The 17959-nt window shown below is 39.2% G+C and overlaps 1 protein-coding gene across 2 annotated transcripts in view; it reads left to right on the forward strand.

Moving 5' to 3' along the window:
- The first annotated feature begins 3890 nt into the window (after positions 1–3890).
- The window catches only part of LOC122015506 (nucleolin 1-like), a 29503-nt gene continuing 15434 nt past the window's right edge, over positions 3891–17959 (forward strand). The window contains exons 1-6 of one of the 2 annotated variants that reach the window (XM_042572425.1): positions 3891–4034; positions 4439–4500; positions 4572–4608; positions 4701–4768; positions 7568–7672; positions 8562–8690. In XM_042572425.1, the coding sequence (XP_042428359.1) occupies positions 4468–4500; positions 4572–4608; positions 4701–4768; positions 7568–7672; positions 8562–8690 (372 nt within the window). In that variant the 5' untranslated portion in view covers positions 3891–4034; positions 4439–4467. Of the gene's footprint in view, positions 4035–4438; positions 4501–4571; positions 4609–4700; positions 4769–7567; positions 7673–8561; positions 8691–17959 lie in introns of those variants that run through there. The other variant, XM_042572426.1, reaches the window with a different exon arrangement.

Here is a 17959-nt window from a genome sequence, read left to right on the forward strand (position 1 = left end):
CTCGCCACGCCTCAATTGGCCTTCAAAGAATACCAAGAGGCCGAGCCGAGCCGGGTCGTTGCTCTGAGACAAAATTACATCCGCTCACTGAATTTTCGGAAAAGTTTGCGGCGGATGTATACTGCCTTCGACCTTGCCATGGCCGCCACCACCACCTACTTGAAGTCAAGGGGCAACTTCAGGAGTCCCTCGTCATCCCATTGCAGATCAAGTGGCGCTTGGAAAACATCTCTAGGACCTTTACGATTATATTGAGTAGGAGATTAAATGTAATCTAGCCGCTCGGCTACAAGCTATCCTCTTTTTTGTACTTTGGCTACTCGGCCTTATTTGCTTTAATATAATCTCCTTTTGCTTGTTGTTCCTTGATATGATATCTTGAATAGAAGTCTACACTGTGTTTGTCCGCCGCCTTATTAAATCATTTTAGGATTTTACGAAGTATTTCGTATAGCTGGTCCGCTCGGCTAAACATGTCCTTTGGATACTTATTTGCAAATCTTTTTTATTGCCTTTTACGCTCGGAGGGTTTATAGACGCCGGCTCGTCTCTCGATTTTTAACGTCGGAGCTCGACGGTCTTACGCTCGGAGGGTTTATAGACGCCGGCTCGTCTCTCGATTTTTAACGTCGGAGCTCGACGGTCTTCCGCTCGGAGGGTTTATAGACGCCGGCTCGTCTCTCGATTTTTAACGTCGGAGCTCGACGGTCCTCCGCTCGGAGGGATTATAGACGTCGGCTCGTCTCGATTTTTAATGTCGGAGCTCAGCGGTCCTCCGCTCGGAGGTTTATACACCGGCTCGTCTCGATTTTTAACGTTGGAGCTCGGCGGTCCTCCGCCGGAGGGTTTATAGATGCGGCTCGCCTCTCGATTTTTAACGCCGGAGCTCGGCGGTCTTCCGCGAGGGTTTATAGCAGGCTCGTCTCGATTTTAACGTCGGAGCTCGGCGATCTTCCGCTCGGAGGGTTTATAGGCGCCTATCGTCTCTCGATTTTTAACATCGGAGCTCGACGGTCTTCCGCTCGGAGGGTTTATAGACGCCGGCTCGTCTCTCGATTTTTAACGTCGGAGCTCGACGGTCTTCCGCTCGGAGGGTTTATAGACGCCGGCTCGTCTCTCGATTTTTAACGTCGGAGCTCGACGGTCTTCTGCTCGGAGGGTTTATAGACGCCGGCTCGTCTCTCGATTTTTAACGTCGGAGCTCGACGGTCTTCCACTCGGAGGGCTTTGCCTTTTCTGCTATCTCGTCTTGGTACTTCATCTGAAGAAGATCCTCGATCACGATTAACTACTGCGGCTTCAGGAGTGCGGAATAGAGCCCGATGGAATAGAACTGTGGCCTGCGGTGCTTCCGCTCGGCCACCTGATGCTGATGTTGCTTGATGTTCAATCCGCTCGGCTTGCGACTTGTGTCTTTGTTCCACCAGCTTAGCGACTCTTGTCTCGATTAAAGCGTCGAGCTCCTTTGTGGAGAGCATCATCGAGTGCGGTCGTCCAACCTCGTCCATTGCTTCCGATCGGATGCAGGAGTGTTCCCACAGACGGCGCCAAATTGATTCTGTCCGAATCGCTGAATCAACGGACGCTGGGCACGTGGTGCTCTCCGCCGGCTGACGTGGATCTTCGACCGGTCGCACGAACCTCCGGTGAACCTGCAAGGAAGTCGGGCCGGGAAGGGGTTCCCGGCGACGACCCTCCGACGCTCAAGTCAGGTAAAGCTCGACAACAAAGAAGTGACTCCAAGAATCGTAGAATGTGTACCTCCGGTGAAGTGCAAGGCCCCTTATATAGAGCTGGGAAGGAGCTCATGCACACATGTCGAGGCGAATATGTGTCCCCAGCCCATACCTAGGTAGGGGCTTGTCAGAAGGCTTACCTGACACCATACTGCCACAGTCCAAGCATGTCTTCGATGGGACAGCAGAACCCCTTGTCGCCAGATTTGGAGTATGGCCTAGTCATAGAGCACGACAGCTGTTAGAAGATGTTCCTTTTCCTTCTCTCCTTACTATATGTCGGGGTGTCCGGCCGGCCGGCACTCACCTCACGTCCGACCATCCATATGCACTGGTATGCTTAGGAGATCCTCAGTAATGTGCTCTGTGGGGACTGTTCGCAGTATGCTACCTTATGTCTTCGGCCGAGCGTGCCATCCGCTCGGCCTTATGATCTTGTTCAGCGAGCGTCGGAACCCCGACTCCCGCCGGGGCGCCTTTTACCATCAGTTGGACACCGGTCGGCCGACCGGGCGGTCGGCTAACACTTCTCCGGTCGGCCTATTGATCCAACCTTTTCTCGGGTGTCCGGTCGGTTCATCCTTCTCCTATCGACCACCTGGCCCTTTGACTTCCACGTGGCGTTGACTTCCCAGAACGGGGGTCCCCTGTTCTTACCGCCGGATCACACATGTTGAGAATGATTTAGGAATTCCTTGGTGGCACCTTAGCAACCTTTCTATGGCGGCCCCACATACTCTGAAAGGGGATAAATCATGAGGCTTATTCAACCTTAGTGAGCGACCTTACTAGACATGATGCACGAGATAACTTAAAATAATATTTGCACATGCCGGGAATCGAACCATGTCTCTCTGGGGGGCAAACCCTACCGAGTACTAACTTGGTTACACTCGCGAGGGCAACAAAATGGCATTCCCTGGTGGCAAGCCCTACCTAAGTACCAACTCGATATTCCTTGATGGGAAAAGTTAAATCATCACCGTAGCAACCCTTCTAGGGCAGCCCCACACACTTTGGAAGGAGGTAAATTACGGGGGTTTATTAAGTCTTAGCCGAGCAGTCTTTCTAGACAAGGGGCACAAGAAAACCCAAAATAATATTTGCACCCGCTCGGAATCGAACCATGCCTCAGGAGGGGACTTCACCCAGCAATAGTAGTGTATGCAGAGGGTGAGGTAACACGCGGGGCTTCCTCATTCGTTAGGAATCGACTCCAAACTTATATGTGATGATATCATTGCATGAACTATTTACATCGGCCCATGGGGACAACCAAGGATCAATTATCAGTGGGCACAACATATCTCGTTGGGTACCTGACCTCCTCAATATAAATGGTTATTGCCTAGGGCAAAATGCCCCCTGTGATTTATTTACCTATATTTTATTGTGGGACTGATGATACTAGACCGCCTGAGCTAAACGATATCATTTTTACTCCAACCAACTCAGTATTCCTTTTGTTGTAGCCAAAGGTGATTATGTTTACCCCAAGCACCACTTACAGCTCGTCCTCATGTTATGTGAAAGGAGATAAATCACAAGGTCAGCTTATAGTTGATCGCTAAGTAGCTAGGGGTGGAAGGAGTTTTTTTCCTGAGGGCATGCGCTCGTCGGAAATTGATGCCCGCCTCATTGTAGCAAATTTATCACCCTATAGCCAACAGGACACTCTCGTGGGGACAACTAACTCGGTATTTTTTTTTGTAGCAAAAGGTGATTATGCTCACCTCATGCGCTCCTCACAGTCCATCCCCAGGTTATATTAAAGGAGATAAATCACGGAATCAATTTATAATTGATGGCAAAATGGTTAGGAGGTGGAAGGAGTTTTTCCCTGAGGGTATGCATAATCAATTTGATATTCCTATTAATTTCTGTCTTATTATAGTAAATTTGTCATCCTCATCTCTAAGTCTTGTGAAGATAATTAATTCACAGGATCAACTTATTGCCGGCCACTAAATGATTAAGAATGGATTTTTTTTTCTTTAAGATAGTTAACTCAATTGATGATGTGTATGCGCCTATAAAGTATTGAAACCTGACCTAAGGTGGGACGTTTTTGTTTGACTCAAATGGACGGCAGTCCGATTCTGTAACGGCATGTAGGAAGCACGCGCGTGAATCGCATGGCCTTCCAGCTCGACGAACCCAGCGAACCAACCCGATTCATCTCAAGCTATATAAGAGACTGAAAACCCTCTTCAAAACCCTAATACCGCCCCGGGTGAGGTTGTATACTCCTCCACCCTCGATCCAGCTTCCCATCCCTCTCCCTCACCTTCATTTACGGTAAGTGATTTAACCTTGCTAGCTATCTGAATTCTAGTACTGTGTTTTTCGCTTCGTGTTGGCCTTTTTTTTTTTTGGTTTGGATTCTTCGTTGCTCTCAAATCGGGTTGCTCCAGATGTTTTAATCGGTCTGCCTGCGTGCAAGTATGGATTTTTGATTATGCATTTACGTAGGTGATTGAGCTTGTCTCATAACCATAAGTAAATAAAAGTTGAGTTTTGAGTTGCTGCTGTTTGTTGTTTTCTTAATAAGCAATCTTTATCAGACATTTTTTTTGCCACTCTATCCGTTGTTACTGCTGAAAAAACCTGGTGGTACATTTCACAATTCTACAACTTATCAGCTATGCTTGGCGAGATGAATTTTCTTTGTCTTTTATCTTACCAAGTTCTTTATTTTTCAGCTTTTACTGAATTACCTTAGGCATCAGAAATGGGCGAGTCAAGCAAGCAAACTAATGTTCAGGTAATGTTAAACTTTTTAATACCGAAGTATAGGAGGAAGTATAATATTAGGTGATGATTGTTTCCATGCAGGTCGCACCTGCTGTTTCAGCATTATCAGGAAACCCTGGTAAAAACATGCTAGAATATCTTATTCATTTGGGTTTCAAAGTTCTTTCATTATTTTTTATTTTAAATTTGGTTTATTATTTCATTCTCCAGGCAAGAGGGGTGCTGAAAAGGTTTTAGATAAAATTGTGATAGCCAAGAAGCAGAAGAAAGAAATTGAGGTGGTTTTTGTGTAGCTACATTGGCTTATATTATCATTTGGACCTCAAAAATACCAACATGCGATAACAATGAACTGAACCCATTTTGTATTTAATACTTGACACCCTATACTCTTAAACATAGAGTTTCTACCCAAATACATGCCATGTTTAAAATTTTAGTATGATATAGCTGATTTGTCTTTTATATCATTGCTATTTTTTTTCTTTCAATTTATTCATCAGTGTAGTGTCATTCATCAATGAAATCTACCTTATTCTTCATGCAAGATAGAGCGAGAGATGTATTAGTAATGGAAACTGTGGTTCTTGGTTGAGAAATTAAATTTGTACAATTTAAAAGTTAAAAATAAATTCAGTAATCAAATAAAATTTATATGGTGGACCTTGGTATCAAGAAGATTCCAGAGTTAGGAAAGAGGGCTTACTTTATCACTGAACATAGAAACAACTGATATATCATGAAATTGCTCTGATACCAATTGATGCAACATCAAAATCAAACACTTAAATTACATCGAAGAATGTGATGAAATGAAGGGGAGCCTTGGCACAACGGTAAAGTTGTTGTTTTGTGACCAAAGGATCACGGGTTCGAATCCTGGAAACAACCTTATGGTTTTTTGCAAGGGTAAGACTGCGTACAATGGATCCTTCTCCGGGATCCCACATGGTGGGAGCTTCGTGCACCGGGCAACCCTTTTTAATGTGATGAAATGAAGGAAAACTATTTGCACAAAAAACAAAAGAACCTCACAGAGAGATTTAAATTGACATATTTTATTTATTAAAGAAGATTTTGTATAAAAACGGTAACATTTTATAAAACTATGTTCCAAGCAAATTAGAAAAGATGTAGTGATAATATCAAAATAACTTAGCTCATTAAACTCCCACCATTATAAAAGCCTCAACTACGACATCAAATGATACCCACCCTTGAAATACAAATAATTACTAGAATAAATTAGAATTCAAAATTCTAATATAAATTCTAATCAATGCTTCTTCTTTGTTTACATCGTTAGAGTTTTAATAAAACAATTACTAGTTTCTGAACTTTTTTAAGAATCTTTTTATTTGATTTTTTTTTTTAATTTAAATAGCCTAGTGGGCTTGTACCTAGGTTAGCCTGGGTACGATACAAACACGCTTGTACATGGGCCAATTAGGCCTGGGCGGATCTAGTAGGCCCGTTTTGCAACCTCTAGATTCAACTTGTAGGCAGTTATGATAGATGCACTTAATTTTGGTAGATATTTGTACCCAAAATTTTTTTAATTTGGTTAAACAACACTGGAAGCTATTTTGACCCATATAAGATGTCTTCCATTTGAGCAAGCATGATATGCCAACAACAAACATGTTGGAATCGCAAGAAAATTGACAAAGTCTTCAGGAGCATTATTGTATTATAGGTTTAGAACTCATTACGTGTTGAAATGAAAATAAATTTGAGTGGAAAGACATATTCCACTATACTCTAAGAGACTATTATCTAACAAATATATTAAACCATAACAATCATCCTTAAGTGAGTTGAATTCAAAGAGAACATCCAAAGCCTCTAACTCATAATCAAAGATCTTTTGAAATAAAGTAGGCTGAGACTCGAACAAAAAAAATCTTGATAGCTTGACTTTGGGAGACCCCTAGGAAAGTCTTTAAACTCTAGGAGATCCTAGGAAGTCTTTAAATGACATTTTAGAAGAGTCCTCTAACAATACCATAATACCTTATATGAGTTCCTTGATGATGCAACCTTTGAAGGATCTCATATTGGAAGAATCATATATTGGATTGCTCCCTTTAAAGAATAATCTCTCACAAATCATAACTCATCTATGTTATCCAGGAAAAGAGGAAACTGAACAAAACAAACATCATAGTCTTGGAATGCAAAGCATTAGTGTTATTATAGTTACTTATAACTTTATGATTCATCAATCTACTAACTTTGATTGCCTTTTCTATCACTTGCCACCAAACTGAGATTTATATTATAAATTACTTAATGATGTGGTAAATTCTCATCTTGAATTCACTACTTTAAATTATTCCATATTAACATTCAGTTCAATTGCATTGTGGGAAAAATTGATTATAATGCTTGTTTGTCTCAACATTTAAAATGCCAAGTTGTGTCGGTTGGCAGGGGTGGAATTCACTGGTTCACTCGTCGACTGACACTAGAACGAGCATTGGGCGAAGCTGCAAGGCCTCTTCTAGCCGCAAGGTCTTGTATGAGGCCGCTGAGAGGCCTGATAGCGGCTATGGGGCCTCGCAACCTTGCGGAGGCCACTGCGAGGTCTTGTATGAGGCCGCCGAGAGGCTTGATAGCCGCTATGGGGCCTCGCAACCTCGTGGAGGCCACTGCGAGGTCTTGCCACCTCGCGAAGATCGCTGCAAGAGGCCTCATGTGAAGCGGCCGCAAGGTCTCGCTGCCTCATGGAGGACTTGGCGAGGCCCTAAACCCATGTCCTTCTCTCCCTCTTTTCTCGTTTCCTATGCGTTGCACTTTGCCTTTCTAATTCTCCATTGAAAGAACCCCTGTCCTTATCCTCTCTCCCTTCTCTCAATCCTTTTTTCTCCCCTAATCGATAGTTGTAATCAATAAAATCACGTCAATGACAAATTAAAAAATGTATGAATTTTCTTCTTAGAAACTTAGTTGTGGTCTTTGAATTTTCTTTACAGGCAACCATACTTAGATATTATTATATTTGACATATTAACTTTTTCCATATAAAATGTTATTGCTCAAAGCACCTATTAATAGAATTCTGCATCTATCACTAGATGGTTGCCCAAGATGATATCAAGGCTCCACAGGAGGTCCCATCAAAAGGGGAACCAGAAACTAACAGTTCAGATGACGAATTTTCATCTGATTCGGAAGAAGAGGTGTGTAAAGTGTTATCTGCCTTTGGGATTTTTAATGTAATATGTAATTGATTTAACGCTGTAAAGTTATCTCATGCTATTAATTTCTTCTTTGCGAACTGAAGGAAGTATCCTTCAATGTATGTCCCTGTATTTTATCAATCATTGCTAATGTCACTTCATTAGTAGCAATTGGCATCTATAATTTAAATTAACCAAAATCAGCAACACTTTTCCTTTTTTTTCCCTTTATAAGTTGGAAAATTACTTTGTTATTCAGAAATCAAAATTTCATATGCACTCAATAGGATTTTTTTTTTTCATTTATGCCATGGATGATAGAAATTAACTACCATCAACAATGATTAATTATTATTTAAATGTAGGATAGTTTCAATGTATGTCCCTGTATTTTATCAATCATTGCTAATGTCATTTCATTAGTAGCAATTGGCATCTATAATTTAAATAAACCAAAATCAGCAACACTTTTCCGTTTTTTTCCCTTTATAAGTTGGAAAATTACTTTGTTATTCAGAAATCAAAATTTCATATGCACTCAATAGGATTTTTTTTTTTTTCATTTATGCCATGGATGATAGCAATTAACTACCATCAACAATGATTAATTATTATTTAAATGTAGGATAGTTTCTAAACATCTAATATACACTTAATTTCCATGGACTCGTAGTTTATCTTGAATTTAGCTACTCTATCCAATCTTAGTTAACTTAGCATGTCTAATTATTCATTTTGTCAAATGCTATATTTTGTAGAATCAATCAATTTTTTACTTCTTCAAACATAACGCTGACAGTTTCACTTTTAGTCCCTCTCCCTCGTGTTCTCACTTAAACATAGTTGTTGACTTTGGTGCTATTTGGTGATCATTTTTGTATTGGTGCAGCAACCAGCTAAAACAGTCTCTGCTCCAGCTAAAAGTGATGCATTTGCCAGTAAGAATGGTTCTGTTGGTGCTGTAACCAAAAGAGGAGAAGAAAGTAGCAGTTCAGAAAGGGATTCTGATGAGGATAAAGTGAGTCCCCTATGGCGACATATTTTTTGAGTTATATGGTTACTTGTGCATGCAATTTTTCTTGGTTGGTAGAAGATCAAAATCTTTATGGGTAGTCATAGTGGGTTATCCCAAGATATTGTCAAGCGACTCATGCCCAATACACCCCAAGTACTCACTACACGGCAATGTCAAATGTTGAATATTGTTAGGAGAGATCCAAATTCCTTATTAGAAGATTTCATCATGAAAAGGTTAACTATATATATGCTACCTTCTTAGTCCCCCTTTTACCGCACTGACTTCTGTTTGCTCTGAAAAAGGAAAACATAAACCTAACTATTTCAACAATTTGTTGTTTAGGTCTCTAGAGGCAGTTGAGGACAAATTAGATAAATTCAAGATAAATAAGACAAGAGGATCTAGATGTATATCATAGAAGCATAATATTATACATCATAATTATGGTTGTAATCATGATTATAATCATTAATGCCCCCCTTGTAATCGATTTCAATCAATTTCCTGCTTTCTAGTTTGCCTTTGGATGTGGACTGATTCATGATTCACATGAGATACTCAATTCTTTCCTGTTGTGAGAAATAAGGGTAGATAAGTCTTTTTATCTTTTGTAAATAAGTTGATGCTGCTTAGGGTTGTGTGGTTATATAAACGATGTATTTCTCCTGAAATATGAATGAATTAAAAATCTCTTTATTACAACATGGTATCAGAGCAAAGTTTCTGATCCCTAACCCTAACCGCCGCCGCTGGCGCATCTTCTCCCTCTCTGCTCGCGCACGCTGCGCCCTCTCTTTTCGCGCACGCCGCGGACGCCATATCAGCTCGCGCACGCTCTCTCTTCTCGCGCACGCCGCGGACGCCGTCTCTGCTCGCGCACGCCGCAGACGCCTCCCGTCCACCCAACGCCGCGGACGCTGCCATCGGCCAGAGCCACCAGCAGTAGCCTCCAGTAGTGTCGGACAGAAAGCACAAGAAGCCTCCTGCACTTCCCTTTCCTCTTTCCTTGTCGCTCTTGGCTGCTGCTGCTTCCTATCTACCGTGTTAGGGCTCGATCAACAGCAACTTTCCCTTTCCTCTTCTCTTCAGCCTAGTCTGCTGCCGCCGCCCTTCCGGGAAAAGAAACATATTTTTTTTGTGTGATCTTAATGGCTGACAACACTAGCGAATCCTCCGGGATTTCTGTGAACCCTATGTCTTCTTCAGGACAGGTACAACCAGTTTTTACAATGACAGGCACTGGAGGATCCGGTCTTCAGATCGTATCAGAAAAATTGTCTGAAACAAATTATGCATCATGGGCAGTTGCTGTTGAACTTTATGTCGAAGGCCATGATAAACTTGATATTCTTCATGGCACTAAAGTAAAACCAGATGAGAAGGATCCTAGCTTTCGCACTTGGCGGCGTGACAATATTCAATTAATGACTTGGATGCTTAACTCTGTTAATTCTGGCATCAAACAAGTCATTCTTCATAACAAAACAGCGTACGACATGTGGAAGACACTAGAGCAGATGTATGGACGTCGACATGATATGCTGCGTACCTATCAGATCAGCAGTCAAATTTTCAAACTTGAACAAGGTTCTATGTCCGTCACCAATTATTTTGCTACTCTGAAGGGGCTGTGGGATGAGTTTGACTACTACCGGATGGAAAATTGGAGTTCCACGGATGATCATCAGAGATATTTAAAGCTTCTGGAAAAAGACAGAATTATTAAATTTTTAGATGGCCTTACTGCAGAGTTCGAAAATTTAAAAGGGCAAATCCTTGGTCTTGATCCTACTCCCTCTCTAGAACAGGTTTACTACAAAATTCTAAGTGAAGAAGGTAGAAAAAGGACCATGAACAACAAGGGGATTTCCGCTGTAGGCCCTCCGATCGGGGAGACCTCTGTCTTTATTGGTTCTGCAAACAAGTTCCGACCTGGGGGAACTAAAAGGCAAGGGGACAGATTTTGTCGGCACTGCAAGAGGACTAATCATGATTCAGATTTCTGTTGGGAAAAATATCCAGAAAAGAAACCTGAAAAATTTAAGCACAACGCTAAGAAGGCTCCTAATAGTAGTAATATTACTGTCCAAAAGATAGAAAATAAAGAGACTATTGGTTCCTCTGTGCCTTCTACCACTGGGCTGTCTTCTACTGATATTGTTAATCTCCAGCATCTTCTCTCTCGGCTTCAGGCTTCATCTTCGGCCTCTACTCCTGCAGACTCTACTCCCTCTCAGGCGCACACAGGTATTCGTGGTCTGGGATTAAGTGTTACTGGTCCCAGCTCTTACAGCCCCTGGGTCATTGATTCAGGAGCTACGGATCACATGACAAATGCCGCTAACTCCTTTATTTCTTACTCTTTATCCTCTGGGCAGGAGAAAGTGATCATTGCAGATGGAACCAAAGCCACTGTTGCTGGCAAAGGTTCCATAAAACTTACAGATCATTTTTTCCTATCCTCTGCACTTCATGTTCCTTCCGTCTCTATTAATTTACTTTCTGTTAGTAGCATTACTAAACAACTACACTGCTCCGTAACCTTTTTCCCTGATCATTGTGTCTTCCAGGATCTCGAGACCAAGCAGACGATTGGGACTGGCCGTGAAGTAGGGGGTATCTATTATTATCAGCTTGAAACAACATCTGCTCTGAAATCTGCGGCCAAGTGTTTAAAAACTAAGCATCAAGAAATTCTTTTGTGGCATTCTCGGTTGGGACATTTGTCTTTTCAGTCTTTGAAAATTTTATTTCCTAGTCTTTTCTTTTCTGTTTCTCTTCAGTCATTTCAATGTGAAATCTGTCAGTTGTCCAAACATTGTAGAACACATTTTTCTGAGTCTTTAAAGAAGAGTTTATCTCCATTTGATCTTGTTCATTCGGATGTGTGGGGGCCCTCTCCTGTGCCTTCTTTGGATGGCTATCGATATTTTCTCTCCTTTATTGATGACTGCACCCACTGTACATGGCTTTATTTGATGAAAACTAGGGACGAAGTTCCTCGTCTTATTCAAAATTTTTGTAGAATGGTTGAAACCCAATTTAACTCAAAGGTGAAGATTCTTCGTTCTGACAATGCCCGTGAGTACTTTGCCCAGTCTCTAAATACTTTTCTTGAGGATTTGGGAATTCTTCATGAGTCATCCTGTCCCTACACACCACAACAAAATGGAGTGGCCGAGAGAAAGAATCGTCATATTCTTGAAACAGCCCGTGCACTTTTATTTCAACGTCACTTACCCAAATATTTCTGGGCTGATGCTGTTCTTGCAGCCGCTTATCTCATCAATCGATTGCCATCTAAAGGTCTCGGGAACCGGTGTCCTCTCACTATTCTTCATCCTGGTGTAGAGTTGTTCTCCCTTACACCTCGGGTTTTTGGTTTTCTTTGTTTTATTCATGTTCTTGGTCCCAAGTCCTCTAAACTTGATCCTCGTTCTATACGAGGAGTTTTTATAGGATATTCTACTTGCAAGTGCTTTGATCCTATTAATAGGACGAGATATATTTTGAAGGATGTTACTTTTTTTGAGTCTGAGTCCTATTATTCTCCTCAGTCTCATCCTCAGGGGGAGAATATTACCTCTTCCTTTGTACCTCAAGTGGTTCCTCAAGTGATTTCTTCTCCTATTCCACTGGATGTCATAGAAAATAGAAAAGATGCCCCACCACTGGGAAAAGATGCTCCGTCACTGGAGCACAGTCTTCACCAGATATTATTACTTACAAACGACAAAGACGCAAGCAAGAACCTACTATTGATCGGCTAGTTGAATCGGATGCTCTGGCTCCTGATCCTGTGAAGCAGTTATCCTCATCAGTTGAGTCAACCGCACCTCTAAATATGAATGAGCTGAACCTTCCGATTGCTGTTAGAAAAGGTGTCAGGTCATGTACTCAACATCCTATCTCCAACCATGTTTCATATTCTCGTTTGTCTCCTTCATATCATGCATTTGTTTCACAGTTATCAAATCATGCTATACCTTCTTCCTATTATGAGGCTGTAAGGGATTCAAGGTGGCAGGAAGCAATGAACGACGAAATGGAGGCTCTTAACAGAAATGGTACTTGGGAATTAGTTGATCCCCCGAAGGGGAAGAACTTGGTTGGTTCTAAATGGGTCTATGCTATCAAGTATAACTCAGAGGGTGAAGTGATTAGATATAAAGCCAGACTTGTTGCCAAGGGATTTACCCAAACATATGGGGTAGATTACTTGGAAACTTTCGCACCAGTTGCAAAGCTGAACTCTGTCAGGGTAATTCTTTCTCTTGCTGCTCAATATGATTGGCCTCTATTTCAGTTAGATGTCAAAAACGCCTTCTTGAATGGTGACCTTTGTGAAGAAGTATACATGTTGCCACCTCCTGGAATTGAAACAAAAGGAAAGGTTTGCAAGCTAAGAAAAGCTTTGTATGGGCTTAAACAATCTCCCAGAGCATGGTTTGATAGGTTTTGCAAAGTCATGATATTGTTTGGCTTTAAACAAGGGAATGCTGATCATACACTCTTTATAAAAAGGAAAGGGGACAACACTACCATTCTTTTGGTTTATGTTGATGATATGATAGTTACAGGTGATGATGAGGTAGAAATCCAGACTCTTAAGTCCAAGTTAACATCAGAATTTGAAATTAAAGATCTTGGGTCATTGAAGTACTTCCTGGGCATTGAAGTTGCTCGATCAAAAAAAGGGATCTATGTGTGTCAGAGAAAATATGTGTTGGATTTACTCAAGGAGATAGGGAAGCTGGGTTCTCGGCCAGCGTCTACTCCTATAGAAGTAAATCATGATCTTACTAATTCAAGTGGGGAAGATCTTACAAGTCTGGAAAAGGGAACGTATCAAAGGCTGGTTGGAAAATTACTCTATTTATCTATGACTAGGCCTGACATCACCTATGCTGTTAGTGTAGTAAGTCAGTACATGCATGCTCCTAAGACTATCCACATGAAGGCCATTGACAGGATTTTAAGGTACTTGAAATCATGTCCTCGAAAAGGCTTGCTGTTTAAAGGAGGTGGTGATCTGAAGGTGGAATGCTATTCTGATGCAGACTGGGCTGGTTCTCGAGATGATAGAAGATCCACTTCTGGCTATTGCACTTTTTTGGGAGGAAACTTGGTAACTTGGAGGAGTAAGAAACAAAATGTTTGTGCACGGTCTAGTGCTGAAGCAGAATATCGAGCCATGGCACATGGTCTTGCAGAGATGTTGTGGTTGAGTTTTTTGTTGACAGACATAGGGTTAGAGGTTGAATTACCTCTTAGGCTGTATTGCGACAACAAGTCAGCAAGCTATATTGCAAATAATCCGATGCAGCATGACCGAACTAAACACATTGAGATTGATCGTCACTTTATTCGGGAGAGACTTGATTCTGGAGAGCTATGTCTGCCTTATGTTAAGTCTGAGGACCAACTTGCTGATATGTTTACAAAAGCTATACCCCAAGCTGTGTTCGACTCTTCTCTTAGCAAGTTAAACATGTTTGATATATATGTTCAACTTGAGGGGGAGTGTTGTGAGAAACAAGGGTAGATAAGTCTTTTTATCTTTTGTAAATAAGTTGATGCTGCTTAGGGTTGTGTGGTTATATAAACGATGTATTTCTCCTGAAATATGAATGAATTAAAAATCTCTTTATTACAACATTTCCTATTAGAAGATTGCTCATGGTGAAGAGGCAGAAGCGCTAGCAGTTTATGCATTAGATAATTTTTTTCTGTCATACTTGTATACAGTTAAAGGAGCTTAAAAGGGAACTATCATGAATGGAGGTAGAGCAATAATTGGTGAATCAAAGAGAGAGCAAATATGATTGCACCAGTGGTGCTAGCAACATATGAGCTTGAGCCTCCTCTAATATTGGTCTACTTGTAGACCATAGTTGTCAAAAACGTGAGGTGCAAAAAAGCGCTCAAGGGTCTTGGGGCTTAAAACACAAAGCGAAGCGCACACTTTATATAAAAAAAATGTAATAAACAAAAGGATTATTATATCTATTAAAAGTCTTTGAAAATTTAAATGACGATTAACAAAATATTCTTTCATGAAGTTGTAGATTACTCAAAAAATTAAAAATAAATCAAAAGTCTTTGAAAATGTGATAGATGAAATATCAAATATTAAAATAATCATCTTTTTCATCTTCATTATCCAAATCTACGTCATCAGCTCCTTCGCTTGATATGTATCCTCCATCAGTATCTTCAGTTTCATTATCAAGGTTAATCTCTTCTTTATTTACAATATTAGTTTGAATTGAAGATTGCTTTCTTTTTGCTGAAGCAAATAATGACGCTCCTTTTGAAGTAGACACATTTCTAGATCGAAAGTCATACACATTTTCACTAACCCTAGATGCTTGTGCTACATCACTCAAACACAAATCTTTACCTTTATAGACAAAATCATTATCATTGTCTTTATTACTGTCATCCAATTTTCCAACAACTATTTATTACTATTATCTATCTCTGACAAAGTAATAAGATCAATCTTATTTTGCATGTCATATCTTTGCCTCAAAGTTCTGTTGTACTTGATATATACCAAATCATTCAATTGTTGTTGAGACAACCTATTTATTTTCTTAGACTAAAAAATTAAAAAGTTTGAAGAAGACACATTTTGAGATCGAAAGCCATACACACTTTCACCAACCCCAGATGCTTGTGCTATATCACTCTAACGTAAATCTTCACCTTTATAGACAAAATCATTATCATTGTCTTTATCGCTGTCATCCAATTTTCCAACAACCATTCATTACTATTATCTATCTCTGACAAAGTAATAAGATCAATCTTGTTTCGCATGTCATATCTTCACCTCAAAGTTCTGTTGTACTTGATATATACCAAATCATTCAATCATTGTTGAGACAACCTATTTGTTTTCTTAGACCAAAAAATTAAAAGGTAAAAAGTTAAGTCCATAATATAAATTTTTTGTATTAAAAAACTCCAACTTATATGTTCAAAAACACTCCAATTACATGTGAGGTTCAAAATCTTCATTGCAAATGTTTTAAATTCAAGTGTTGATGCAAAACACAAAAACATATAAGATTAACTTTATTACCGTCTAATATTGATATTGCACAATAAATTATTTACGGATTTACCTACTAATTTTGAAATTCTTTGTCCGATAGCCATTGACAAACCAAATAGTCTAAATTTCTTGTATTTTTCTAATTGATTCGTGATCTTATCCTGTAAATCCTCACCTCTCACCAATCTAGATATGCACTTATACAAACCCTCCACTTCTATATCATTTTCTATGTCAGGGGATTCAAGAAATATCTGATTGCGCGCAAAGGTTAATGGAGTTGAACGCTCCATTTTTTGTTAATAAATTCGAAAACGCTACTATATTTCTCTTCATTATTGTTAAATGACGCAACGATAGCTTCTTTGGCTCTGTCCATTGACTCATAAATATAACCCATAGGGGACCTTTTTGTCATCATCTACTAACCGCAATACTTTCACTAATGGGTTGCTAACTTTTAATAAATTATATTTTTTTTTCAAAAAGAAGACATCAATATTACTTCTGCTACATGCTTTCCGCCTCTTTAGAAAATCAACTATTTGCCCACTTTTCAAATGTAAACATCTTTTTGAGATTTGCTTGTTCTATATGAAATCGTTTAAAGTCAAAATAGCGGTTGCTAAACATGTCTCTTCGGTTCTTACCATGTTTCTCTGTCCATTAAACTCTCATCATGCTCAATATTTGTTGTCTGTTCTAAATATAATCATTCATCATCAATGTCCGTTCATGTAATTTTCTAAGATGAGGAATTTTGAATATATTATCAAGCAATAAATCTGAACAATGAGTTTGCACAAGTGTCTAATACAAGTGTGGAAATTGGTTTTTCAAAAGACGATCTAAAAAAATAAAGTAAATTTAGTTAAAAAAAATTGAAAATATGATCCAATTCTTAATTGAAAGTAACATAAATTTAAAATATTACCTGCACTGACATTGCAGCTTGCATTATTTGTTACAACCTGAATCACATTCTTTTTTCCAATGCGATACATTAATTTAGAAAGTAATTCAAACATCTTGTCAGTGTGAAGCATCAATTGATTCAGCAAATATGCTTCCTTTAGGACCCATTTATCAAAAAATTTATGAATTCTACCCTTTTTATCCGTCCACCCATCTGCCATGATTGTGCACCCAAACTTCACATGATTTTCTTCGTGGGATTTGAGAAGTGAGTTTGTATTTGCCAACTCCTTCAAATACTTAACCCTCACTTCATGATGTAATGGAGGTTTCATCCCCGATCCAAATTGTCCAATAGCTTCAATACAAGACTCAAAAGAATCATATTTAACAACATTGAAAGGAATTCTAGCATTATACATCTATCTAGCAAATTTCTCGCCCTCAATATTTCTTAACTTCTTTTTATTTTAATCAAATTGTCCTTTATTTTTTACATGTCTTTTGGTCAATTGCATTGACATCTTTTATAAAATAAAGTTTAATATGTCCAATTTTTTACACCTTTTACCTTGTACCGTAGGATGGATGCTTGGATTAAATATTGACCGTTTTCCTTTCATTTTGTTTGAAGTTCATTTTCATGTTTTTCCAAATCTTCAATATTATTAGAATGAGAAATATCATTCATTTAATTCTTCAAATTACTCTTCTTTTTATTGCATGAACTCTCTATTTTTTTCTTTAACATGCTCGGGATATTTTAGACAAACTTTCATATTTCTATTACAACCAACTGAATGTAGCTCGTGTCGATAAATTCCGCTATTTGTTATTTTACTAAAAAAAATACAACTGACAATATTTGGATTTTTAGGATTTAAATATGTTGCATAATTCCAAGCAATATCCTTTCAAATTAATGAAATTATTGTATTTGATATGATTAAGACTTAAGACTTAAGACTGCTGAAATCAATAATAATCAATCAATAAAAAAAACATATAAAATAGTAAAAAAAATTATCACAATATAAATTTGATTTATATGAACTAATAAAATTTATTATTATTTTTTTAATTTTAAATATATTTTTTATATATTTTATTGGGATAATTTAATTGGATTTTATGAAAGCCTATTCGAACAATCCCATTTAAGTTAGTTGATTGAATTAATCAAATAGACTTAAGTTTTTCGATCGTCCATAGTCCCATAGTAACAGCGGGTATCATGACGCTTCTGGTGGAGCTGGATGTGTCCTGCAACCCCTCCAGGACATCGGAAAAA

Source organism: Zingiber officinale, chromosome 8B, assembly GCF_018446385.1.
Source record: "Zingiber officinale cultivar Zhangliang chromosome 8B, Zo_v1.1, whole genome shotgun sequence".
Taxonomy (NCBI): domain Eukaryota; kingdom Viridiplantae; phylum Streptophyta; class Magnoliopsida; order Zingiberales; family Zingiberaceae; genus Zingiber; species Zingiber officinale.